The sequence below is a fragment of the Aulostomus chinensis genome, chromosome 6 (assembly GCF_037954235.1).
Source record: "Aulostomus chinensis isolate RoL2024-O1b breed Wild chromosome 6, RoL_Achi_v1.0, whole genome shotgun sequence".
NCBI lineage: Eukaryota > Metazoa > Chordata > Actinopteri > Syngnathiformes > Aulostomidae > Aulostomus > Aulostomus chinensis.
Window position 1 is genome coordinate 27,135,200 of NC_141325.1, and position 25,329 is coordinate 27,160,528.

Genomic DNA, 25,329 nt, shown 5'->3' on the forward strand with positions numbered 1-25,329 from the left:
CTAGACATGCACAGATTACTTTTTTTTTTTTTTTTTAGACAACACCCAGTCCTCCTTTTGTGAGGGGCAATCCGTCCCACCCAACCTAAAATAAAATTTGTTGATTTATGGTGCAACTGTGACCCGCAAATCACTACATGTATGCTTTCTTTGTACATATTTATTCATGCTTCACTGGTCATAGTATCAGAATTGTCATGAGGACTATCTGACTGAGCGCTCTCCATGGTGCTGATCCTGATGCCATGAAAGGAAGTTGTCAGTGCACTCTTCACTCACTCGGGTGACTCCCAGGTGAATTTTTCCAAGCAATGTTTTTTTGTTGCTGTAAAAGCAAAACAATTGATCTATTCATTAATCCCTTCATTGTCTTACTCTCCGTCTCTAACTTCCCCTCTTTTTTCTCTCATACACACCAGGACAAATGCTGCTTTTGTCATTTTTTGAAACAACCCAGCCAAAGCAGTTGAAACAAACCATCCCGCAGCTTGTGAGCTCTAGATGCTATGGGCTCCCTGTCATGTTAGGTTCTAAGAAAAACTTTGTACAGATAAACACAATATTCTGTTAGTTTTGCGCAAGTTAATACCATACAAACAGAGATAAGGAATGAACTAGTTACTTTCTTCTCCGTGCTGCCACCCCACATACTAACAGGGAAGTACAAATAGTTCCTACCATCTTTTGCAAGATTAACCAACTCTGCTTTGTGATCAGATTCCCCCTCCATGGCCTCCTGTTCCTCTATCGTGCTCTCCTCATCTGAAACAAAGACGGTGGTCAATTAATGCAGTTGCAAATTCTTTTCAGCTATTTTGTGATGTGGTTTGACAAGTTTTGTAGTCTGACATACCAGCTTCGTCCACCAAGGATGAACTTGATTTTCTTTTTCTTGATGAAGTGGAAACCTCCTATAAAAAGAAAAAGTACATGTAAGTATGTGCTTTTGTGTGTCATACAGCTGTATTCAAGAGCAGTACCTACCTCTTTATCAACTTTCTCTCCTGTTGATGGACCAGGTACTGCAATGAAAGTAGCTTTAGAGCAAAATTCTTTTTCATACAAACCTAAAAAAATCAGAGTAAGCAGCCTTTAAGTACATTTAAAACAGCTGAAACTGATCAGTATGATTGGGTTTTTAACTGAACCAAATGAAAGACAAACATATAATCTTATGATATACAGTAGATCAAATCTGATAATCAATGGGGCATACCTTTTGCTGATGTTTTTTGTAAGCTGAGCGCTCTGAGTCTCTTTTCATAAATTTCAAAGTGTAGTTTGATTTCGACAACCTGAAAGAAATTTAAACTAATTTAGACTGGTGAAGACTTATTTTTGAAACATGACCGGGATTCATAATTCTGCATACCTGCTCAATGTTAGACCAGAAGAATTCCACCTCTCTGGCAATTGTGCTGGCAATGTGACGAAGATGAATTTCCTTTTCTTTCTTTGACCTCTCTTCACTTTTCCTCTGCTCTTGATGGTAGCGGGCACATGTGCGAACAAGCTATGGTGGGAAAATAATAAGAGACATCAATTTCTATAGTGACTCCTTATTTGTGGTAATTTCTCTCCTCACATTACTCTCTCTGAATAGCTCCCTGTGATACCTTCTTGGCAGCAGCTTCTTTCCATCTTCTCTCCTGAGCAAAGTCAGCTGCCATCCACTGCATCTCCTCCAGGAGGTAATCCCAGTGCGACTTGGGACGTGAAGCTTCAACAAGCTTGGGGAGCCTGCTGGCTGACCACTGGCCCTCCTTCCTCAGCTCAGAGATGCGTTGATGCACTTGATTCTCCTTGGGCACAGACAAAGTCATGTGAGTCATGTCATGTCAAATTTCTTTTTACAACATGAAATCAAAAATTTGCCTCAAAGCATTTTACAATATGTTAAGTACATGAAAATATCTCCCAAATTTATTTTAACAATTTGGAAGATAAAATTTGTTGTCTTTGCATAAATCACAAAAATAAGACAGCTATCTAAAGCCAGTACAAAAGATTCAAAGGCATCAACAGTATTTAGGTTGTGGTTAAATGGTGTGAGCTTCAGGAACTCACCAATTTCGCTTGTTCAACTTGCTTATCTTGAGAACCCTCCTGTGAGGACTGCATGGATGCACTTTGACCAAAGCCACCTATTTTGACAGCAGAGATACCATTTGTTCCAGTCAGTTTGGACTGGGTGCTTGGGTTGACATTGGAGCCAACAGGGCGGAGAGGACTTGTGGAATGGGGGGTTGGAACAGAGTTTGGAGTAGAAGGCATGGTTGACATGGGTATTGAGTTGGTCATGATCCTCTGAACTGGTTGGTTTGAATCTGTACCAGGGCGACCAAGAGCCACCGTCTGTGGAAAGGAATAATAATCTTTATTTGATTTATGTGTGGTCATTTAGCAATTAACATAGAGTCAAACTGTATCAAGTAAACTGACCGCTTGTCCTGGCTGCAGCATTGCCTGGGATTGTTGCTGCTGAGTCTGCAACTGGAGATGAAGTCCTGGCTGCATCTGCTGCTGAAGCTGGGCCTGGAGCTGTGTGTGAGGGTTTACTGCCGCCAGGATGGGCCCACCTGCTTGTACCTTCACCTGTGCTTGTATCTGACCCCCAGGCTGGACTGTACCCTCCACTAACTGAGCCTGCTGAGAGAGGGTCACAGGAAGGCCTGCCAGTGGGAGGGCACCTTGGGGCAATCTGCCTGGCAGCTGGGGGGGAGGTGTATGCAAGCTGGCCGCATTCTGCACCGGAGGTCCTTTGGATGGGTCATATTGTTGCTGGTTCTGCTTCTGTCCTGCAATCTGGACCACTTGGGGTGTAGGCGGCATCCCGCCTGTACACATAATTATCAAATTATAGGACAAACGGGAGGGGGGGTGGTGGTATAAAAAGCAACACAAAGAGAGGTTGTCAATTTTGTTATGTGAAAGTGTCTAGTAAATGTTACCGAGCTCCTGCTAACATAAAGGTTTTTAATTGCCATCAGGTGCTTAGTAGCCTTCCCTTAATACATACCCTAGCAAGGAGCATCTTTTATTAAACTACTATGTAGATAATGTAGAAATACTTTAATTTGTTTTAATGACATTGAGCTTCAGCTATCAGTGCTCCTCAGAACCTTGCTTTAATGAATTAAGATGTAATTATGAATCAAAAGTAGTGTACTACTTCCTGATGATCAGAGCGGAAACTAATGAAACTAATACAGCAAAATGATTACAGAAGAAATGAAATCAATGTGGTCATCTACATGTCTGTCAAATAAAACACTACTTTGATTAATGCAAAATTAAAACATTGCATTTCAAATGTTGAGAATATGGTTAAAAACTTGGAAATTATACATGCAGTAAGAGTTTGGTTAGAGTAAAAATTGAAATGTTTCAAAGGAAAATGAAAAAAAAATAGAAAAAAAGAGACAGGGAGAAGAAAGGATAACTAAAATACAGAGCAAACACACAAAAACACAATGTTTGGCATGCATGAAGCGATGTCATTCTAGCAGAAACCAAGGCATCTGAATGCCTCACATAACAGCAAAGCACAAAGGTGAGCAAAAGGACACACATGGGGTCTTGCAGACAGCAGGCCTGAGCGGAGCTGTGCACACTAAAGCAGCGCCTGCCTTACCTCCCTGCACGTCACACCACCTTGCCTAGACGCCATCAACACCTGGCCCTGACACACCCACACCACCACAATCGCAAAAATCTGTGCGGTGAACACAACTCCTCCACATGATTCCCCTCCTACTTAGACTGAGGGAAAGAAGCCAAGTCAGAACAAAATGCCATGAAATAACATGAAGGGAAACCAACTAAATGTGAACATGGGATACATAAAGACACTCTTGAAGATGTGACGTATGAATTTAAGAGTGATGATTCTGAGATCCTTGTTGATGAGGCAAGGACGAGCAACCGGAGAAGGAAAGACTTGCAAAGGAATGGTGATGGTAAACCAAAAAGCATGGCATGTGGATTCATAAAATGGGAGAACAAGCAAAACCCACTGTAAAGTGAATTTTTTCCCACATGGTTCCCACTTTCTGTGATCCATCTCCAAATTAGATGAAAATCCATCAGCACGGGAAGGTCTGTCCAAATAAAGATGACACTAACAGGAACAAACTTCAGAAAAGAAGAGACGGATAACGATGGGTGATCAATAGTAAACACAAAATTTAAAAAAAAAAATCATAAGACATGGCATCTTCCCATTGAGTGGCTACTCTTCTTCAGACTTGGATTGTCTTCTTCCCCATTTTTCCTGATAAGAGAGAGCTGGTGCTGGTAGAGCTAAGCCTGAACTTCCTGTGGACTGCTGAGAAATCCAGCAGATGGATGAAGATCTGTTTGTTGATGCTGGCTGGAGTTTATTTGTAGAAGATGAATGTTGTGATTCAGATTTGTAGGTCTCCTTAGTAAGAACAAGGGGGAACGTCCAGCAGCATCTAACAGAACACAGTAGGGCCTGGTAGTAGCACTCCTACCTTGCGCAGTTGGCATAAGCTGCTGGAGTGGAACGCCAGGTGATCCTAAAGGAGCTACACCAGGATGCTGGAAAATCAGCCCATGGCGACCAACGTCAATCCGGGATCTCTTAGCCTGATCTGGGATTTAAAACACACAATACCCTCATAACGCAAGAAAGTACTCGGCACAGAGCAATGACCTTCTGACGACCTCACAGGTCACCTCTCCTTCCTTGGGTCAAGACTTCAACACAGAGCGCTAGTAGAGGATGCCAAATATCTATAAGCAGAAGCAATTAGAGGGAGAAAAGAAAACAAACAAAAAACAAAGCAAAGGGGGAGGAAACAAAGCAACGTAAGAGACACAGGAGTCTCCGATCCTTGTCCTACCTGCTTGCACCATTGCCTGTTGCCTTTTAAAGGCATCCATGTCTCCAGGGTTTGCAATAGTTGCTGCAGAAGCCCCTTGGTGTCCCTGAAAGAAACAAACTCTTAAGGAATTAGTGAGACTTCCACTTCATGAAAGAACATTAGCAATAACTATTAATAAATCACTTAAAAAGTGCCTAGGACAAGAGCTGCCTCTATTACCTGAAACTGCTGCTGGGTAGAGAAAGCTGCAGAAACATTGGGGGGAAGCTGTGTTGCTATGGCAACTGGTGTCACTGCTTGGCCATCCTTTCCCGTGACAACCTTAACCTGAGGCACAGAATTGAAAGAAGGATATTATTCACTGGATGAAGTGAATATACAATTATTTAATTGTTAAATTCCAAATTGAACTCAGCCACAGCCGATGTAATACCTCATCATTAATGACCTCAGACTGCTCTTCTTCCTCCTCTTCATCTTCAAGGTCTAAGTCATTCTGTCTCAAGTATGTATACAAGGGAACACAGGGTTTCTTCTTAAAAGCTAGGTAGTCCATCATGTTTCCTTGGAGATGCTGGAGAAAGAAGAGCTCTATAAGATATTCTTTGAACACCTCCTTCAAGCTCTCCATCTTCTTGGTATTGTGCTCTAAGCACTGCTTCCTTAGCTGGGCGATCTCTGGGGTAGAAGGAGCAATCTCCTCCAACTTTTTGGGAGCCTGCTTTTTCATAGTGCTCACTGCCATGCTGGTGGGTGCAAGAGGATTACTGGAGGTTCCTTGAGGTGGACTAGTGAGAGAGGGGCTGGAGGGTGGAATGGAAGAAGGTATAGTAAAAGATGCTGTGGTTCCTGCAACCACACCCTGTGGAGTCTTCTCAAATATCATTGGGCGTGCCAGCTGTCCTTGAATAATACTGCTGATCTGTGGAGGTAGGTTGGATGTGGTGATGTGACCAGGACTGCCAAGAGTGGGGAGAGCAGTACCAGTGGCCACAGGACTTTGAGGCCCAAGATGGTGAATGGTGCCTCCAGTCTGTGAGTGAGGCTGAGAGAGCCGGCGTTCCCTTACTGACCCTGGTGCTCCTGGAGAGGCCAGCTGTACCTGGCCAGGTGTGGCTTGGGCAATCTGGGTAAGCCCTGTCCCTTCCTGGTACACAAAGTGGCCACTTCCTGAAGGACTGCCTAAACTGATTTGCCGCACTAACATACCAGCCTCAACGAACCGTGTTGGACTTTGTCCACACACACCTAGTGCTGTTGCAGGGGCTCCTGGCCTTGTCACACCTTGCAAAGGGACTGGACTGTGCTGAGTGGGACTTTGGGGCTGCATGGGTTGGGGTACAGGTGAAGTGACCTGAATGTAGGAAGATGGCGCATGCTCAAACCTCCACTGTGGCGTAGTATGCTGGAAGCCTGGGGATGCTGGGTTCTGGAGGGGAAGTGGGGTTAGGGTGATCTGCTGGTTACCAGTTACCATCTGTCCCACATTTTGTAAAGTAATGTTCATGTTCTGGCCAGTGACTGGACTACGACTCATGATTATCTGATAATTGGGTGACTGTGGGGCTGAAGGGCTGGCAGCAGAAGAAAATGTGGTTACAGGTGACTGGGGGTGGTTAACTGTAGCTTGCTGCTGTGTGGCTGCCATCGCGGGCTGCTGCTGCTGCTGCTCTTCTGCTTCAGACCCACTGACGGACTTGGATCTCTGTAGTTGTCGTTGCATATTCTGTGATCCACTTCCATGGTGCATTGCGTGACACTGCTTCTATGTCTAAGCACAATTATCTGTGAAAAGGGTACAAGAGAGTGTGGTAACTCAAAGCCTAATTTCTTTTAACATTCAAATGTAATAAAAAAAAAGGTCACATGGTTTTACCATAACATTACAGTGTCATACTTAAAATAACCTGTTAACTAAATAACATATGGTGGTGCTCTGTGAGAAAAAGGAATCATTTATATGAGTGCTGATGGACTTAAAAAACATTAGTGGCAGTTCATTTATCTACAATCCATTTGTTGATAGATTTAATTCATAAAAAAACAAAACCATGCTACTGCCTTTCAGTTTTGATATAACCATGAAGGTATCACAAAAAAGTATTTTCTCCATGTTGCAGGAGTTGGACAGCTCACTTCAGTCTTGACAGGCGGCACATCACACGTTAAAAACGTTATTAAGTAAGGAGGCAATTATTTAGGGACAACAAACAATGAGTTTCACACAATATACATTCTGTTGACAAATAATTACAAATTTCTTCAACATTGCTCTAATCTATTAAAGCCACAATTAAATTATTTCTAATCAAACACTGCAAACAAAAAAGTTTTTTGTCCATCTCTATTAATTAAAATCTTTATTACACATTTTCTGAACATATTTAACTTCCTGTCAACACGAATAGTGAAAAAAATCATGAATTACGTTGATAATGAATACAAATATTGCTGTTGACATTATGCTTAGCATAACACTAAAATAAAAATATAGCTTTGGGAAACTCACAAGTCAATGAAAGATCAGAGATTCATAATAAAACGTTAAAATCCACGCTACTATTTACAACTACAAAGGCTAACAAGCTGCAAAATCTTCAAGATACCAGTTTAAACGCTCATTGTTTCTTAAGACGTTAGCGTTAGCTCCAATCTTCTGTAACAGGGGCGTAACATCAGCTAACGCAATATAGCTAGCTGAAATACTAAACGGTATAAACACGTGCAATTGTCAGTATAATGAAATGTGAGCTAAGATCTGGATGATAATATACTACACATTGATTACAAATAACAAATGCTACTCTTTATAATTACGCTGTTTATACAAATTAAACTATTAAATTAAAATGATGCTCGTTACGGGACGCGTGCTAGCAAATGCTAACGATTTTAGCTTGTTATTGCTAACAGGCCAGCTCCGAAAAAATAAATATATTTAATCACCTCAGGGGTGTTACTTACAGGGTATGGGGGTTCTGTGGTAGTTTCATAAATCCTAAGTCATATTTACACGAAGACATAAGCTACAACAAATATTACTCTGCAAAAAATATCATTTCGGTATTGCTAGCGGATATTCAATGTTTGGAAGTAATTTCATTCAGCAACATGGCGACCGCGGCAACCTTTTAGCTGACCCGGATGTCGTCTGTCTTCTTCTTCCTTACTGTTTAAAGACGATTGGTAAGTAGCTTCCAGGCATTGTACCGCCATCTTATGGATCGGAGCAATCTCTCAATGAATTTTTATGCAGAGTAAAAACCCGAAATTGCCCTGTGCCTTCGAACAACACTTCTGAGAGAAACAGTAATATGTAAAGGTGAAACAAATCACATGTCACCAGAAATTAATACACTTTAATTTGCTCTTAGTGAGTGTAATTTGACAGTACCCAGTTGCCCTACCGGATTTTATTAGTGTGCTCTGGCCTTGATCCATACTGGAGTGATATCAAAAAAGATGACCATCACTCAGACCAAAAAAAGAAACAAAACAGAACTTGGGATAAAAACAAACAAAAACAAAAACATTGATGACCCATAATAAAATGTTCCATATTTTGTTGTTAATAGTATAACGTTAGGGCGGCAAGGTGGTGCAGTGGTGAGCACTGTCGCCTCACAGAAAGAAGGTTCCAGGTTCGAGCCCTGGCTCCAGCACGGGATCTTTCTGTGTGGAGTCTGCATGTTCTCCCTGTTCCTGCGTGGGTTCTCTCTGGTACTTCTCTGGTACGGCTTCCTCCCACAGGCCAGAGATGTGCAAATGGGGACTAGGCTAATTGGATACTCTAAATCAGGGGTGTCCAAACTGGTCCAGTAAGGGCCGGTGTGGCTGCACGTTTTCATTCCAACCCAGCAAAAGCAACACCTGATCCAACAAATGAGCTGTGTGGACACAGCTTAGTTGATTTAAGTAGAATCAGGTGTTGCTTTTGCTCGGGTGGAATGAAAACCTGCAGCCACACCGGCCCTTACTGGACCAGTTTGGACACCCCTGCTCTAAATTGACCGAAGGTATGACTGTGTGAGTGTGAATGGTTGTCTGTCTATATGTGTTGGCCCTGTGATGGACTGGTGACCCGTTCAGGGTGAACCCCGTCTCTCACCCGAAACCTGCAGGGATAGGCTCCCCCCACCCCACCCCCCACGACCCTGAACAGGATAAGTGGAAGAAAAAGGATGGATGGATGGAATATAATATTAATTTATGCATTCAATAGTTATATATTGCCAAGTTGTCATACAACACCACATTTTACAGCAGAAGTCTGTGTAAATCAGGGGCATCTAAATACAGTACATTTGTTTGTCTTAGCTATTGAAATTCAGTTTACAGATTAGAAATATAAAACGGGGACCAATGACTGATAGGAATTATTGGCAGGTGTCAAAACACAATGGCCATTAAAAAAAAAAAAAAGATTTTGCAAGGCATCTGGCCTCTGAACTTTTAATGTGTTAATTTATTTCCTCATAGAGGATATATCTGGTATCAGAGTACAATTGAAATATTTAGAACCCTACTAAACATAAAACTACAGTCTTACATGTCATAATTGTGTTGAGCGCATGAAACAAAGTATTTCTTTACGTTCCTTCAGGAGACACCAATGAAGACATGAGATTTAGTGATCAAACCAAGATGAACTTGAAGAGAATCTATTGATTTGACAATAAATATTCATTTTGATGACAGTGTGATACAACTCATTTTGGCGAAATTGACCAATAGTCATAAAGTAACAGTAGAAAAGGCAACAGGACAAATTCTAACAAACATCTTCAACACCAACATTTTCAAAGATACTGTATACAGTTGTGATTGAATGATATTGACCAGTCAAGAATCATGTATGAATTCATTCACATATTAACACACAAATCAAACCCTTGCATGTCTGAAGCCAAACATAGCTTAAATTTTTTTTTAAACGTGCAAACACACAAACACACAGCCACACACACACGCACACATACATACACAAGCACCAGAGACGTAGCATGCACTTAAAGTATCTCAACGCTGAGGATGTGATCACCCAAAGGATCAGTTGCAAACTAAAATCTCATTCAGATATCAAAATATATTGAATACAGTCCACAATGTCAGTCGTCTACATCAATGTGAAAGTCTTCAACACACCATTTACTCTGAATCTGAACTCCGTTTGTAAGAACAATTATAAAAAGAAGGCACTGTTCTACTAGTATTGCTACATATTGGCAATATTTGGTCATCTCATTGCAACCGTGCTGAGTCCTGGTGGCTGGTGAACGTTTACAGTACACATCATAAAACCCCAAACACAGAAAACAACTACATAATCTTTCAATTCAAGTAAAACACATGACTCTATGTGCAAAACCATACGAGTACAGTCGGTACCAAAAACAAAACAATATGTGAGACAGGTTTCCCTGATCAAACAATCATTCAACAATCTGTCTTCAAGAAGTTGTCCAGACCAGTACTTCCAGTCTCTTCTGTGCATAACGCGGATGCTGGGGTAGGAACAGATGCTCCAGTGGTCATTTCTCTTAAGAAAGATCAAAAGTGCTTGTGTATCTCGACAGTCTTGGAGGATCCATCGTCTGCACGCTGAAGGGAGATGGAGCAGGGGGAAGACAGGCTCATGGATACTGTTAACTCTGCAGCGCTGAAAGGCGTCGCTCAATACACTGCTTACCTGAGAACACATAGAGACAGTCCCATTATAGTAACAGCAATACTGTGGTAATGTGATTCCAGCCTTTCAAGCTGCTGTCTCATGGTGTGTGCACATACATTTATCTATGCTTTCAATGTCCTTTTGATCTGTGATGAAGCGAGACACTCCCTCCATCAGCAGAAGGGCTTTATGGTAGCGCTGGACTGACGCTGTACCACAGTGGAACATCTCATCTAGAGCTGCAGACTGCACCTGGACGCAGGAAGAACACACACTTAGTCTAAGATGAGGAAACACACTGGACAGTATATCACTTGTGCTGAATATCAGCATGACCTGTTGTGGTGGTGAGCTCACCATGTGCACGGTGTGGCTGTAGATGAGCTTCTCGGCTGTGAGTCCATTGAAGCGATCCATCAGCTTCTGTTTGTCGAGCAAGAAGCTCTGCAGTGAGTCATTGAGGGAGCGACAGTTTGCGACGCAGCTCTTGTACACCTCGTTCAGCTTCCTGATCACTGCAAACAGGAGGCGAAGTGAGCAGGCATTTTATTATTGTTAGAAACTGACCCTGGTCATCACCCTTCAACATCCATCCATTTTCCACACTGCTTATCCATTAAGGGTTGGGGTGGGGGTAGGAGCCTATCCCAGCTGACATTGGGCGAGTGGCGGGGTTCACCCTGGACGGGTCACCAGTTCGCCGCAGGGCCATCAGGAGCAATTAGGGGTTCAGTATCTTGCTCAAGGACACTTTGACATGGTCACCGGACGAAGTGAGGATCGAACCAGCGACCTTTCGATTGCGGGACGGCCACTCTACCTCTGAGCCATACTCTCCCACCTTTCAACATCAGATACCACATCACATCAGAAATATCTGGATGGCTCAAGATGCTCCAGGCAAGTGCATATGCTGGGGAGGTTTAGCTTTATCTCGAGGAAGCTCTTACATTCTCCTCTTTGGTGAGCAGACACTTTCATATTTAATAGCTTCATTAGTTGCTGTGTGCTGAGGCTCATAATAAGCAACCACCATTGAGGTTGTGGCTACAAAATGGTAATGCTTATAACAGTGCTCATTACTTTTTTACCGAGGAATAGCACGTAGGGGTCGATGCCTCCCCGGTATGCACAGGACAGCAGGTGTAAGGGCGTACATGGCTATTGCTAGTGAGCAGGCATAAAAAGTCATGCCTTAAGATACTTTACTTCTCCTTTGGACTGATAATTTGTTACACTGCTTCTTACAACACTTTTTGATTACTCCATCTGCCAGTAAAATCACCTGCTGCCTAATCCCTATCCTCATGAAGAGCGCACACACAAGATATTTCTCTTTATGATGAAAGTGACTGAATTTAGTAATTCATGACTAGGTTAAAGAGAGAAAAATGTAAATGAAACCCAACAATTTTTGGTGTGAGTAATGCTATACTTCACCCAAATCTATATTAAATTTTTATCCCCAGTGAGTAAATCATGCCCATTACAATTAATGCTATCACTCACGATGATATAGGTTTACCTAACAAGTGTTTATGATACTCATTTGTCTACGTGCTGTTAAAAATGTGCCTACTTTGATCAAGAAGCTCTGCTGTGAAAATTTGTTGCTAGAATCCAGAGTGACATTATTCAACAGCTCTTGGTCTTCTTAAAGATGGACACCACAACCACACCAGCACTTGTCATTTCTACAAAGAGTGAGAGTTTGATACTTTGACCCAGAGGCCTCACCTTGTTTGACAGTGGAAGAGGGAAGCAGTCGACCTTGCTTGATATTCTCTTTTGCAGCATGCAACGCTGCAGACAGACACTCCACAGCCTTCATATACAACACTAACTGCTGTGCATAGCTGCAAGATGAACACGACAGATGTCATTTGTGAGGAAATGGGAGCACCATTGCATGTTGTGAGAAACTGTAAAAATCCCCAAGTTTCTCACCTCCACTCTCTACTCAGGAGGCTGATCTGATCCGTCACCAAACTCTGTTCTAGAAAGGAAACATCAGGGCTGCTGATGGTGTCCAGCCCCAGATCTCTCGAGGACGCCAGCTCCATTATGCAGTGGACGAAAGCCAGTGTGAAACGGAGGTCCGTCAGAGCATCTGTATGAGCCTGCTGTGTAAAATCAAATAAAGAACTGTGAACATCTGGAAGCTGAGTTTACCTATAATACACATACGTCATGCCAGCAGAATTCACTCCACTTCACAGTATCACCAGAGTATTAGTACCTCCATCAGAGTATCTTCAGGAAGCTCTGGGGGGTGAAAAACCAGACTGTATTGTGGAGTAGCGTCCATGGCTTCAGTCTCACTGTTTCTACGGGATCCTCGCTGAGGAGGCCAAGCTGAGCTAATGTAGCTGGGTGAGCCTGCAGTTAAGAAAAGTGCAATCAGCATCACTGAGCTATCAGGAAAGAAAAAAGCACCAGATTTTTTTAATGTTATGCCCCTAGAGTTTTAAAGAGGAGAATAACAACTGCATGACTTATCTCAATCTTCTAATGACACAAGTTAATGGGTATAAATGAAAGCACTCAGTAATTAGTCAATATTCAGGTAGTCCTCATACCAGTGAACATCCTTGATACCACAGGATCAGGAGGAGTGTTTCCTTTGGTTGGAGAACCTATGGTGAAAACTACAGCGAGTGGGCTGTCAGAGGAAGGGATCCTTGCGTGACAACCAGTAGGTGGAGCTGTGGTTGTGAATAAGAAAAGTGTCAGTCAAACAGCAACAGTCTTCTCAGAAAATGTAGTCCAGTGAATCCCACAGCCAGGGTTAGTACAGGGGTCTGATCATAACAGCCATGTAACTGCAGTTGACAAGCAGATGTTGAGTTCATCATCACCTGAAAACTTCAGGATCTTTTGGCTGTTTAGATATTGCAAATAGCCATATATGTTCTGGTCTGCGTCTATGACAATAAATACATCATCCTCATAACTGCTAAAACTATAACAGACTTACTTGTGGTGTCCATGCTCTTCTCACAGCCGAGACTATCGTCACTTCCTTGTTCCAGGAGTTGAGCTCCAAAGGCAGCCTTGAGAAGCAGGTCAGCTGCATGTGTGCTCAGCGATCTGGACATTCGATACAGCAACAGACGTCGTCATGAGCATTTAATACTTGATCACATGGCACATCTTTTACATTGTTTGTGACATCAGTAGAGTGACAAAGTCTCCACACACTCTGCTACAACCAAAATAACCTTTCATTCCACTGACATATGACCACAGAATGGTTCTTATTATATTATGTTACAACAACTTAGATAAATATTAAGAATAAATTAATAAGACACTGTGCTGACCTTTTGAAAGGCCCCCTGTTAAGGGCCGAAGTTCTGCTGTGGTTGTTCTGGGAAGCAGGCGACAGGTCCAGGGATCGCAGGTCTGAGACTGTCCTGATTCGGTTAGGCATTGTTGACCTAACCTGTTGGTTAACAGTGGTGACACACAAAACAGGTACAGTTAATTAACAGCAAACAAGAAAAATATTTTTAAAATATATCACTCTGAAAAAAAAGTCATTACTGCTGAATCACTATTGTTGGAATTTCCAACAACTGCAAGTTTGGGAAGTGCAAAGTAACTTAATTGATTTTAAGAGGAAAAACTAGATTGAATCAGATCATAAACACAAGAGAGAAAATGAAGATGCGAATCTGACTTATAGATTATCTAAATGTTTAGCAACCTGACCTTGGAGTTGTAAACATCCTTCATATCAGGAGAGTCTGTGAGCTGTCCAGTTCTTGCACTAAGAGGTAGAGTCTGCTCTGAGGTCTTTGGGGTTGTGCCCACTAGAGGAAAAAGGATTAACACATTAGCAAAAATAGTGAGTTGCACCTGTTTATTAAGTCGGTGCTGTTTGCTTTTAATAACAACAGTGAATGAAACAAGCTCAGACATGTTGTGAAAAGGCCTAAATAGAAGTCCACATGCTAAGCAGAGGGCTATCATATCACCACTTCATCACAAAACAAATCCTGGAATGCACTGCATGTCTTCATATGTCTGACGGTGACATCTCTGCTACCACCCCAACGGTGGGCAACGACATTTGTCTAAGATTTTCAAGTATGCCTCAACTGCAAGAGTGGATAAAATGGGTTGATGTGTACCTCGTGGGGAGGGCTGTTGTGGCCCAGCTCCTCCTGGCACCTGACTTGAGGAGTCAGGAAAAAAGCCTGGAGGTGGACCTCGGGAGCTTCCACATCGGGGGTAGCTTTCATTGCTGCTGCCAGCAGAGAAGAGTCTGACCCTGAGAGATAGGAGGAAGAGGAACAGTTAGACCAGGAAGAACAGGACAGAGGGGAGCGATGGGTGAGGAGAAGCTGAGCTGAACATGCCTGGTGGAGCCATGCAAGCCCACAGGCTGCAGGTTCTGTTCCATACGCTGGTAGTTTTGGATCTGAGTTGGGACAGGAATGGGCTCCGAAGGTCGATGGTTCTTGATGACAAATTCAACAGGCTTTCTGTGTGGATGAAAGAAGAAGCCAAGGACACACTCAGTGGGAGTCATTTGGATAATTCAAATGATGTCAAATTGGCAAAGAAAAATTGTTCTATTTCTTACAGAACGTCATAAGTAACATCATCTATTTCAGGAGACTTCAACCCACCAAATTAAGACCAGCCTGGCTTTCACTTACCCAACAGGCTTGGAGGGAGAGCATAGCAGGGGGGAGGGGGGAGGCGTTTTGCCGGCAGATCCTGGACTTTTCTCAGCCATTAGTGAACTTCTGGTCAGATCAAAGAGAAAGAAATTTGTTAATCTGCCTATGCAAACTAATACTCATTACTAATCCTAAATTCTATCCATTCTTTTGACAACAGTTGAAGAGACAGTGGCTTTATCCACCACCACTCAGTCTTCTCACAAACCGTTAAGAGCAAAAATATGAGGCTATATAAGTTTCACATGATGTAACTTAGAGTACCAGTAGGTATTTACATAATGATCACACAAATCTGTTCAACTACATGTATGAAACTCACCCACTGTATATCAGGCAGCTCTCAATAGGTTGTCCCACTTCATCCTCACACGTGTACTCACCTACTGTGCGACGAAGTGAAACAAGAAATAGTCTACTTTTAACCATTAGTGTGTGACAAATTGATGTTTGAGAACAACTTATGACGATGATGAGCCAAAGAGTGACAGGGAGAGCTTACAGGGAAACGCAGCAGGTACCATGACGTAATCTTCAGTGTAAGACAAGCTGTTCCTGCTGGCATTATTGGCCACTTCCTTCAGCTGGAAGCCAGGAGAGGTCTGTGCAGGCTGAAGTTGGTGCATTTCTCCATTGGAATGCTACGGTAACAAGAAGTAATGTTGGATCAAATTTGATGTAAAGACAGGACAATTTATCTTCAAGAAAATCTTTTGAAAAAGGATTTCTGTTTAAGAAAAGAAAATGTAAACACACTTGAGGGGAGGCCAGATGAGATGTGGAGGAGCTGCTGGAGGAGCTGCCTGAGGCAGAACTGGGGTAGGAACGCACCGGCACTGGAGAGCCTGTGCAGACAACAGAAGTGTTCTTGTCGGGGCACATTGGCTTCAGCACTTTTATTGATACTGTAACAAGGAAGATACAGCTCATACTTTTCTTTGTGGATGAGCTTGTCTCTAAGAACGGATGATGGAAAAACTCATCTGCAAATGTAAAGATTTAGATGTAAGAGATTCTTTTTAAAATTGTAAATATGACAAGGTACTGAGTGTTAAAGGCAGGTGTTTACCAAAGCTGATCCGATTCTTATGGTTCCTTTGAAGAAGTCCCAACAGGAGATGTCTAAGGTTACTAGAAGTCTCCTTGGGGATGCTGGGAAAATGCAAAGGTTTTGTTTTTAGATGAAAATACAACACACTGCGAAACAAAACACAGTAAAACTTCAACTAGAACTCGATCAGAGAGCACAAAACTCTACCAAGGCAAATTCTGGCCCCTGGAACTTTGATGCTCGGGCCAAAATTAAAACTATATGCAGCATTGAGCAGGCATTTACACCTCCAAGTATTTCGCACAGTGTGGATGTGAAACCTGATAATGTAACAGATTTTGCTAAAATCACACACTAATGCATGCAGTGTGGTGCAAAAATCACGTCTATATCCACTGGGTCACGCAAGAGAGCACAATACATCCAATGAAGACAGTGTAATTTAGATGTCAATAAAATTATATTTGTTACATCAGGCTTACTTCCTGTGACCATTAGGTGGTGCTGTGACTTAAATTCAGCTTGTAGACAACAGTTGTTACAATTCTTTCCTGCTTTAGGAACAAAACTGGCAGCTTCTCCATTGTAACACCATTTAACGTAAACTCACAATCCTCTCAGCAACCATCACCAAGTTTTTAAGTTGTTTCTGACTAAATTTGAGATGGACCTGGTTGACCAATGAGGAGAAGAACCTGACCTGGTGGTACTACGACTAAACTTCCTCAGCCTAAACTTAGTACTTCCACTGGGTTTGGGAAAAATCAGCTACACAGTTTCTGCAGAATCCTAATGACAGCGAAGTGCCACCAGAAGTAAGGAGCATGTATTTATAGAAATATACAGATTAGTTTGTGACTCTTTTAAGTTAGAGCTCTATAAATAAAAGTGACTTGGCATATGAAAATAAACACAGCTAAAGTTGGATAATCCCAAAATGTTAAACAATGTAATCAATACAGAGCAGAAAACATTAAGAGGGTATGTCTACGTGCAGCTTTACAGTATGTTGTGTATGTGCAGCTCACATGTCTGTGGAACATTTTTGGGATTTCAAGGTTCAGTGTCCTCAGTGTGTGTTTGTTGTTGTTGATAAGGGTTAGATGGTGATAAAAGATGTACTATTAAGTCCAACTGCATTTCATAACGAAAAAGGAAACATAAAATCTATCAATTTTTAATCTAATGGCATCATGACGCTCACAGTCACAGCAGATAGTGTGTGTGTGTGTGTGTGTGTTTTTTTTTCATCTGTTACAGCTATGTGGGCCATGTGGAAAATGATAGCTGCGCAGGCCACTCGTTGGCAGCTTGGGCAAGTTATATATAGAATGACAAGAAAACAACAAACCATGTCTCACAAACTCAGCCAGCTTATCGCTGGCTTTATCACTGAAATAGATAAACGTGGCCACGAGCCACACAAAAGCTGGCAAAGTACAGCAGGAAAATATCAGGCAAAAAAAGCCATTATTCCCTTTGAACACTTTTCAGTTTGTGTAGATCAGGGACTTAAAATGACCAACGATTACTGTTAGCGAAGCAGAAAAATGAGCGTCGCATTACACACTGACACTTTGATAGTAAGCTATACCATAAACAGCAACATAATAAAAGCACCACCGAGCAATATGGGCCATCAAGGAGAAAATCTGTCTTGTTCTTCTACCTCCATCATGCTGTCAGATGAGAACATATAAAACAGCAAGACTCTGTTGTAATTGTGTAAGTGGCTAATCGAGAATGTTCCAGATGATCGGTTCTGTCAGGTGTCTGTATCAGTTTCTTCATGGCTTGACTATTTTAGTATTGGCATTCATCGGGCAGATTTATTTATAATTCTGTCAGCACCGCATGCATGTCTCTGTGCATTTGCATCAATTTCCTTTGCTAGCAATGTGCACATACAGAACAGGAACATTCACATCAATTTGAGTCTGTGTGGTAAGTCTATTTTTTTGCCTTTCCCCCGTTTTTCTCTCCAATTGTACATCATCAATTCACCCCGCGAAGCTGTCCGGGTCAGTGTTCCACCCCCTCTCAGGTTCTGAAAGGCACTATAGACAACCACAAGTTTCCTCCTTCACATGTGGAGTCATCAGCTACTCCCTCCATTGCCCCTCCCCCCGAATTAATTGGCAACGCAGCAGACCGCTACACTTAAGAAACATCATACAAGTCTTTCTCCTGTAAAGTGAAAACTGATAAGAGAATTCCAGGAAATGCCCAACAACTACCTGAACGCTGTCTCTGTGCGTATCTAGGGGTGCACTGACCTCGGTACAAGGGTCCTGTTGCATTCATAGAAGAGACGGAGCTCCTGCGGTGTGCTGGCCTACACAAACACACACATTACACTCACGTTAGACCATTTTCACACACACGCACAAAAATGAGCAAATGCGCATGTGCTTGCTTTAAAACATACATGTGAATGAACAATTAGGTATGTTTGACTGCCTGATCACAAATATGTAAAAAAATAAAGTTGTGCCAGAATGCAATTACACCAAACATAAACGAGTTGATGATCGAAAGTGGAATGCCAGCTATGTAAACATCATCATTGTGATCATCAACTCACCTCACTGACTTCCCTGAACTCATTGAACTGCCTGGCAGAAATAGAAAACAATCTTTCATGTTCTGGGAGACGAATTCAAGGAAACTGCAGCATAGATGAGCTACATAGGTACAGAAAGTTTCTTCGTCTGTGAACTGCTAATACATCACGATGAACTGAATGCAAAATGAAGGAAGGGACCAAAGCAGACACAAATGCTAGCCTGTGGCTATACAGGTGTCACAGCTCAGGGAATCTGCAAATACCAGTTTCATCTGCGCAGCCACGTGAAAGACAGAAAATCATACCAGGAAAAAATGTTTACCCTAGCTTCATAGAAATGGCTCGCAGCCATTTCTGCTGCCCCATTCGTAAACAAGGCTCTTTCCTAACCAGCAGTTGAGTTGTTTCAGCATTTTCAAAATATCAACACTGGAGAGTGGCGTGGGAGTGGCGCCCAGCGGCCAGCTGGCTTTTAATAGTTGTGCGGATCATGTTGTTCCTCTGTTGTGAAAAGGCATCATGTTCAGTTTTGTGTTGAAAATAATACCCTTTCTAGGAACTAAGCATGTGTCATGAGTGATTATGTAAGGGACTTCGACAAAGTTTTTTTCTATCCAAACACAGAAGTGCATACATGTGTGTCATGTGTTACTCACATGAAATGGCGCTTTTCCAGTCAGACACTGATAGACAATAGTGCCGATGCTCCATAGGTCAGCTTTGGCATCGTAGTTCTGGGACATGATGACCTCAGGAGCCTGCATCCAATCACAACTTATAACTTAGGAACACAGTGACATAACTAGTTACTCATTGGTACAGAGACACTAAAACTCACCATGTACATGGGAGAGCCGCACAGAGTTGCTGCCATAGTGTTTGTCTGAAGATGACGTGCAAACCCAAAGTCAGCTGGATGGTGAGAGAAGTACAGTGAGGAAGCGGCAGGACAGTGTTGACTACGTTCATATATTCGGATAGATAAACCCCAGTAGGACAATACAATGAATAAGATAAGACCTTACACAGAAAAAGGTCATGGTTAGAATAATCAATGGGACATGCGGAATATGCCAATCTTTGTGGGATTATTGAAGTATGTTGTGGATAAGCGTCCAATTGGATTTTAGGCAGCGTTTTTTTTAAGCGTGCAGTGGTCAGACAGCTCGACAGCATATGCTCTAACATCCAGCAACGCTTCAACTTGCAATGGTAGGCCTGATGAAGGAAACACTGATATAACACGAGGACATAATCTGTGCTGGCATCTCAGGGGGAACACACATGGAATATTTTGTTCCTTGATAGTGTGGTTCTTCTAGTAGCCTGCTGGGTTAAACTTTTACCTATCTTGATGCAGGTGTTGATGGAGCTGGACCGGCGTCCCTCTGGGTGACAGAGCAAGATATTCTGGGGTTTCAGGTCTCTGTGGAGAATGCCTTTGCTCTGCAGAACCTTCATGGCCTGAGCGATCTGCTGCAAGAATACACGGATGGTGTCCTCACTCAACGTCCCCTTAGCTAAAGGGTGGAGGGAAGAAATACTTCGGATTAGACTGAGGAGGACGTTAGCATGGCGGTGAATAGAGGGTTTAATGTACTGGATGCTTTCACACTTAAGAAGTGAAGGTCAGAACTTCATCCCTCCAGCAATACCATTGTATCCATTATTAGCAAGAATAATAGTCCATAAGATCACCAGTTTCACCATGAATACATGCATATCCTAATGTAGCGTCTTAGCAGCAGTATTCTTCACATTTAACAACCTGTAACTGTTTGACAACTTTATTTAAATGAAAGAATTGCCATCAGGGTCTTTGCCAGCAGACTTGTCAAAGCAGGAAAAGCACAGCAGTGAATCATAACACCAGCCATGGCTCTGTTCCATTCAGTGTACCCACAAGCTGCGTCAGCGTGCAAGCATGAATAACACCATGAGTAATACCTGATCAAATCACACAGCTATCATTAATGATTTACTAATTCTACCAGGCATTTTCCCTCGAGTCAAAATGTCAGGAGTGAAAAGGGTCTGTTGACTCAATATTATTTAATGCAGGAGCATTAAGCATTAGCTTAAGCAGTCAAACCTAAATGTCTATTCAGTATATATCTGCTAAAATCTTGAAAATTATCTTGCAAGCTAGAATCTTATTACTCTGAGTTTCTAACAACCGTTATATTTTTAGATTTATTGAAGCCTATATATGCCCAGATGGCCTTTTTATGATCAGTGCACATCAGAGACCTGACCAGGGATGAAACAATTAGTCAGATAAACTCATCAACAGTACACTGACCGCTGCTATTTGAATAAGTAATTGTTGAAGTTATATTGCCAAATACTGACTTTTCAATGAGTGGTCAAGTTGAAAGCTGAGGCTATGACATTAATTATCTTGCAACAGTGGCACCTGACAGGGTGAGACACACTTGGCAGCAGGTGACCATTCGCCTCTTGAAGTTGGTGTGTTGGAAGTAGGAGGTTCTGCTGATGGCTAGACGACTGGGTCTAAAATGTCTGGAGTCAGAACTGTTGCTAATGTCATTACTGGCACCTGTTTAGCTACTTCTTCACATCAACATGTCAGCAGTGAAAAATGTACTTTGGGCCCTTGTCAGTCACCCAGATCCTCATTTCTGTCCCGTTTGTTTCGATGTCCATTTTTTCCCTGCTTCCACCTCAAGAGCTTCAAGAGCTTCCAAAAATATCTCAGCCCTCAGCGGGTGCCATTGTAACGAGACCATCAATGTTACTCCCTTCACCTGTCAGTGGGCTTAATGTTGAGGCTGCTCGGTGTATATTTTTGGACTACTAATCAGATAAAACAAATATTAAGAGTATTTCAGCATCGGCTTTTTGAAAACGTAATAGAAATTATCCACTACTTCCTGATTCTTTGACCAAATGACCAGACTGGGACTCCAATTGTTGGTTCCTGCTCGAGATCTACATAAAAAATATCTCAGCCCTCCCAGTAGATCCAGTATTTCTATCTGCTGTGTTTTTCCATCGAAGTACAGGGGATAAGTGTGTGACAGATGGGTGAGGTCATGTGGGTGCCTCGCTGCAAATAGCTGGATGTGCCTCCTGGCAGGGATGTAAAACAGGCAAGTCTACAAAATAAGACACTCTGGCACGGTGGCAGAATTAGAGCAACACTTCTCATCCAGGCACCAATGTGGTAAATTAAGCCTGAGTGGAACAAACTCTGTGACTTCAACTGCATCATCATATTTGTTTGGACCTTGAGTGTGAAGAACAAGTGAGAGGAACTCTATCGTATTCTGAAATCACAAGATAGACATGCATGAAAAAAAGAAACTGGGACTTATTAACGTTCACTCAGTCTGTTCTGGTTTCATAATTTGACAAAAAAACAAACAAACAAATTGTAGTACATCAATTGTAGTAATTTCATTTTATCTGCATTAAGTGCCTTGAAGTATTAATGACAAATCAGTCAACGACCTATAGGAACTTGGTTTTATTTGGTTAAACTTCTGTTGCCAACACAAAAATCCTTTTATTCATCCAAAACACTGAAAAAAGCTGAGCCTCTTAAAAACCACACTGACCCGGCCGGTACTAAGCTGCTCTAAACATATTTACTTACAAGTACCACGCGGAGAGTTTGATCCTGTCTTGCAACATCAGATGTACTGAGAATATCTCAGTCTTGCTTTGAAACGGAAAACTTAGTGAGACGTGGTCTATATTAAGCCGCGTGATGTGGCACACTTACATTGAAGGTACTCGGCCAGGTCACCTCCGTTGCAGTACTGCAACCACAAGAAGGACACGTTTCAACAGAAGTGGTCTTGTCAGGTATCTGATTTGAATTAGCATTAGCATGATCTTACACAACTTACCTCCATGACAAGATACACACACCCGCCCATTTCCTGTTGATGAGATCAGACAAAATTCAAATGAGACAAAGAAACCGTGGACACGGAATCAGATGTAAGCGCCTCTACGTCATAAGAAAAACATGTCGGATTTATTTCATGTGGGGTGTGAAATCGATGTCTTAACAGCTGTGACACACTGACTGGACACCCTTTTGGCCCTTCACCAAAAACGCTTCTAGAAATTACGGACCCCAAACTAACTAAGGGCACCAGAAATTGTACCCAAATTTGGCATCTTTGTCCACTGCCAGTGCCAAATTTCATGAGGGAGCAGGGAGGCAGTTTGAGGTGTCCGTCTCACTTGACACCTGATGAGGAAGTGGAGTAAAGCAAACTGCCATGTCTTTGTAATTTAAGGTGCGTAGGGTGAATTTAAACTCAAGACACGTCACACTGCAGGAAGAACACATTAGACTGTTCTGAAAGCAGGCAAATCATCCTCAGAAAAGTCTCTTGCGGCCTGACCCAGAGTCTAATCCAAAGTCATTAGCCCCGCATGCTGTTGTGTGTCTGCTGTGAGGCGATACTCAGACGCTGTGTGTATACGTATAAGCCATTGTTTGACTGGCTGCCCTCCGCCATCTGTCACATATAAGGAGAGATTAGCACGCCCGTTTCTGGCTGTCTGGCAGGTGTCAGCAAGGTGAGAAGCCCATTCATTCATTCAAACTCCCAACAAATGGTTCATGTCCAGCCCTTCGTCCGTTAAAGTTACACTGGTTGACAGGAAGAGGAGAAAATCCTATTCAGCTCTGGATGAAATATTTCCCAGAAGTTGGCATAAAGGGAGCAGATGGAGAACACTGGACTTTTTGCTGATGTATGATAAGCTGATATTTTACAACATAATGCTGATATTCATAGATGTCAATAGTACCTGTATGACAACAGGTGGAAAATACATCTAAAAATTGCGAATTGGAGTATTTGTTTAAAAAGCTATTTGGAAAAGCCGATAAATCATGTATTTACTGCATTGTTTCCTCTTCATCTTTCATAAAAAAAGAAGAGAATTGAGCAAAACTAGTCCTGTGAAACTTTCTGCCATCTGACAAATACCAATTTATTAGAAAAAAATACTAATATCTGCAAACATGAGTGACATTATTGTGCATCCCTAATAAAGAGAGAAAAAACGTTTTGTGGCCGGAGGATGTACGGTATTCAGGTTTTTGATTAATTTGTGGACTTACTTTTGTTCTCCAAAGAACTTCTCCTCGCGATCTGATTAATTTCAGGCCGAGTGATAAGACTTGTTCCCTCAATTTAATCAATTGGTGGTCATGAGATGTAACTTTTGGGATTTAGTTATGCAGTATGTTGTGGCCATTCACCAAAATAAGCTGAGGATACAAATTCTTTTTCGTGGCCACTTGATAACTGTTTTCTCTCTATGGGCACTCCAGGGCTCGTAAATAAGAGTAACGTTCAGTGTATCAGCATCAAGCCAACATTTGAGAGATTTGGCAGAAAGAAGTACAGTCTGGATGCGAGTGTGTGTAACTCAGTGGGATACTATAACTGCTGGTGTGTGTGAGGAGAGAAAAGGACGAGAGACAGCCCAAACCTACCTGGTAGTCCAGAAGTCTCACGATATTCTCATGTTTGAGCTCCTAGAGGAGGTGAGGAATGTTCAAGATCATTTTATGGTACAAGAAGAATATCACAGAATCAATCAAATGATAAAAATTCAGTTCAATACCTTCAATATTTTTATTTCTTTGCCAAGCAAGGCATGTGATTTGGCCAGGTTTTTCTTGTTGATACACTTAACAGCAACTTGCCAGCCATGTTTCTTGGAAAAAGTAAAAATATACATATATTTATATGATCAGCATTTAAAAAAAAAACTTATTATTATCTATACAACGAATACAAAACCTAACAATTCTACGAGTTACCTCTTTATGCCGTCCTTTGAACACAACTGCAAAGGCACCGTGACCAATCAGGTCTTTCCTGTTGAACTCAAATCTCCCAACAGACTCCATGGATATTTAAGTAAACAAGTTATCCGAGCAGGTTCAGGAGGTTGGTTGTCTGTCCCACATTTTCCTTGCGCTGTTAAGTCCCATGTTAATGATAAGATACAGTGTCTTCAAACATATCAAGCTTCATTATTGCTGAAAACCTCGTACAAAGTTAAAAAAAAAAAGTTCCAAAAGCGTGCGTAGGGATGTAAACAAATTTATGTAAACAAAAGATTAGCGACCAACTGTGATTATTTAACCACTCCAACTTCTTTAAACGAGTCCCAGTTTCTTTTCTAACAACTAAAGAAGGTAAAGAGAAGCGTTGGGGTTGTTAATTATTCCGCCGGAGTTCACGTATTACTGTCCTCCTCACCTTTAGCGGCTCCTGTCCCCTCCCGCAGTTACCATATGTCACCGAGAAGTTTGAGCATGCGCAGACGCGCAGGCAGGCGTCTGATGACGGTGCCTTCAGTGACACCTCGTAAACACGTCATCACACGGTCAAAAAGACTCCCTAAAAAGTTATAATTGGTAGATGAGCGTAAACTGGAAATAAGTATTCTTTGGGTCACATAAAGCGTTTGATAACAAACCCAGGGCTCAAGAGATC

The 25,329-nt window shown here is 42.1% G+C and overlaps 2 protein-coding genes across 11 annotated transcripts in view; both read right to left on the reverse strand.

Moving 5' to 3' along the window:
- ep400 (E1A binding protein p400) overlaps positions 1-7,999 on the reverse strand; it is a 29,154-nt gene extending 21,155 nt beyond the window's left edge. For 3 of the 8 annotated variants that reach the window (XM_086207283.1, XM_086207285.1, XM_086207282.1), the window contains exons 1-13: positions 7,815-7,999; positions 5,284-6,635; positions 5,070-5,177; positions 4,869-4,953; positions 4,497-4,616; positions 2,443-2,837; positions 2,068-2,355; positions 1,617-1,802; positions 1,373-1,513; positions 1,217-1,295; positions 985-1,067; positions 854-911; positions 679-762 (exon numbers count right to left, since the gene is read on the reverse strand). In XM_086207283.1, the coding sequence (XP_086063409.1) occupies positions 679-762; positions 854-911; positions 985-1,067; positions 1,217-1,295; positions 1,373-1,513; positions 1,617-1,802; positions 2,068-2,355; positions 2,443-2,837; positions 4,497-4,616; positions 4,869-4,953; positions 5,070-5,177; positions 5,284-6,600 (2,944 nt within the window). In that variant the 5' untranslated portion in view covers positions 6,601-6,635; positions 7,815-7,999. The remainder of the gene's footprint in view (positions 1-678; positions 763-853; positions 912-984; positions 1,068-1,216; positions 1,296-1,372; positions 1,514-1,616; positions 1,803-2,067; positions 2,356-2,442; positions 2,838-4,496; positions 4,617-4,868; positions 4,954-5,069; positions 5,178-5,283; positions 6,636-7,814) is intronic. The other 5 variants (XM_086207284.1, XM_086207288.1, XM_086207287.1 and 2 more) reach the window with 5 other exon arrangements.
- A 1,039-nt stretch (positions 8,000-9,038) lies between these two features.
- ulk1a (unc-51 like autophagy activating kinase 1a) lies at positions 9,039-25,238 on the reverse strand. Of its 3 annotated transcripts, XM_086207291.1 has the most exons (28): positions 25,093-25,238; positions 24,648-24,807; positions 24,449-24,541; positions 24,318-24,359; positions 22,705-22,737; positions 22,578-22,614; positions 20,176-20,349; positions 19,668-19,741; positions 19,486-19,587; positions 18,540-18,598; positions 16,282-16,364; positions 16,145-16,195; positions 15,969-16,057; positions 15,715-15,853; positions 15,535-15,598; positions 15,189-15,278; positions 14,886-15,011; positions 14,658-14,797; positions 14,236-14,336; positions 13,845-13,966; positions 13,499-13,611; positions 13,101-13,226; positions 12,761-12,900; positions 12,469-12,644; positions 12,259-12,377; positions 10,879-11,036; positions 10,638-10,773; positions 9,039-10,539 (listed from the first exon to the last, which is right to left on the reverse strand). In XM_086207291.1, the coding sequence occupies exons 2-28, from the start codon at positions 24,735-24,737 to the stop codon at positions 10,496-10,498; spliced, it is 2,721 nt and encodes a 906-aa protein (XP_086063417.1). In that variant the 5' UTR covers positions 24,738-24,807; positions 25,093-25,238; the 3' UTR covers positions 9,039-10,495. The 3 variants fall into 3 exon arrangements, with proteins under 3 accessions (XP_086063417.1, XP_086063418.1, XP_086063416.1); XM_086207292.1 differs by having other exon boundaries at positions 15,189-15,275; positions 24,648-25,238; XM_086207290.1 differs by having other exon boundaries at positions 24,648-25,238.
- Positions 25,239-25,329: the final 91 nt, after the last annotated feature.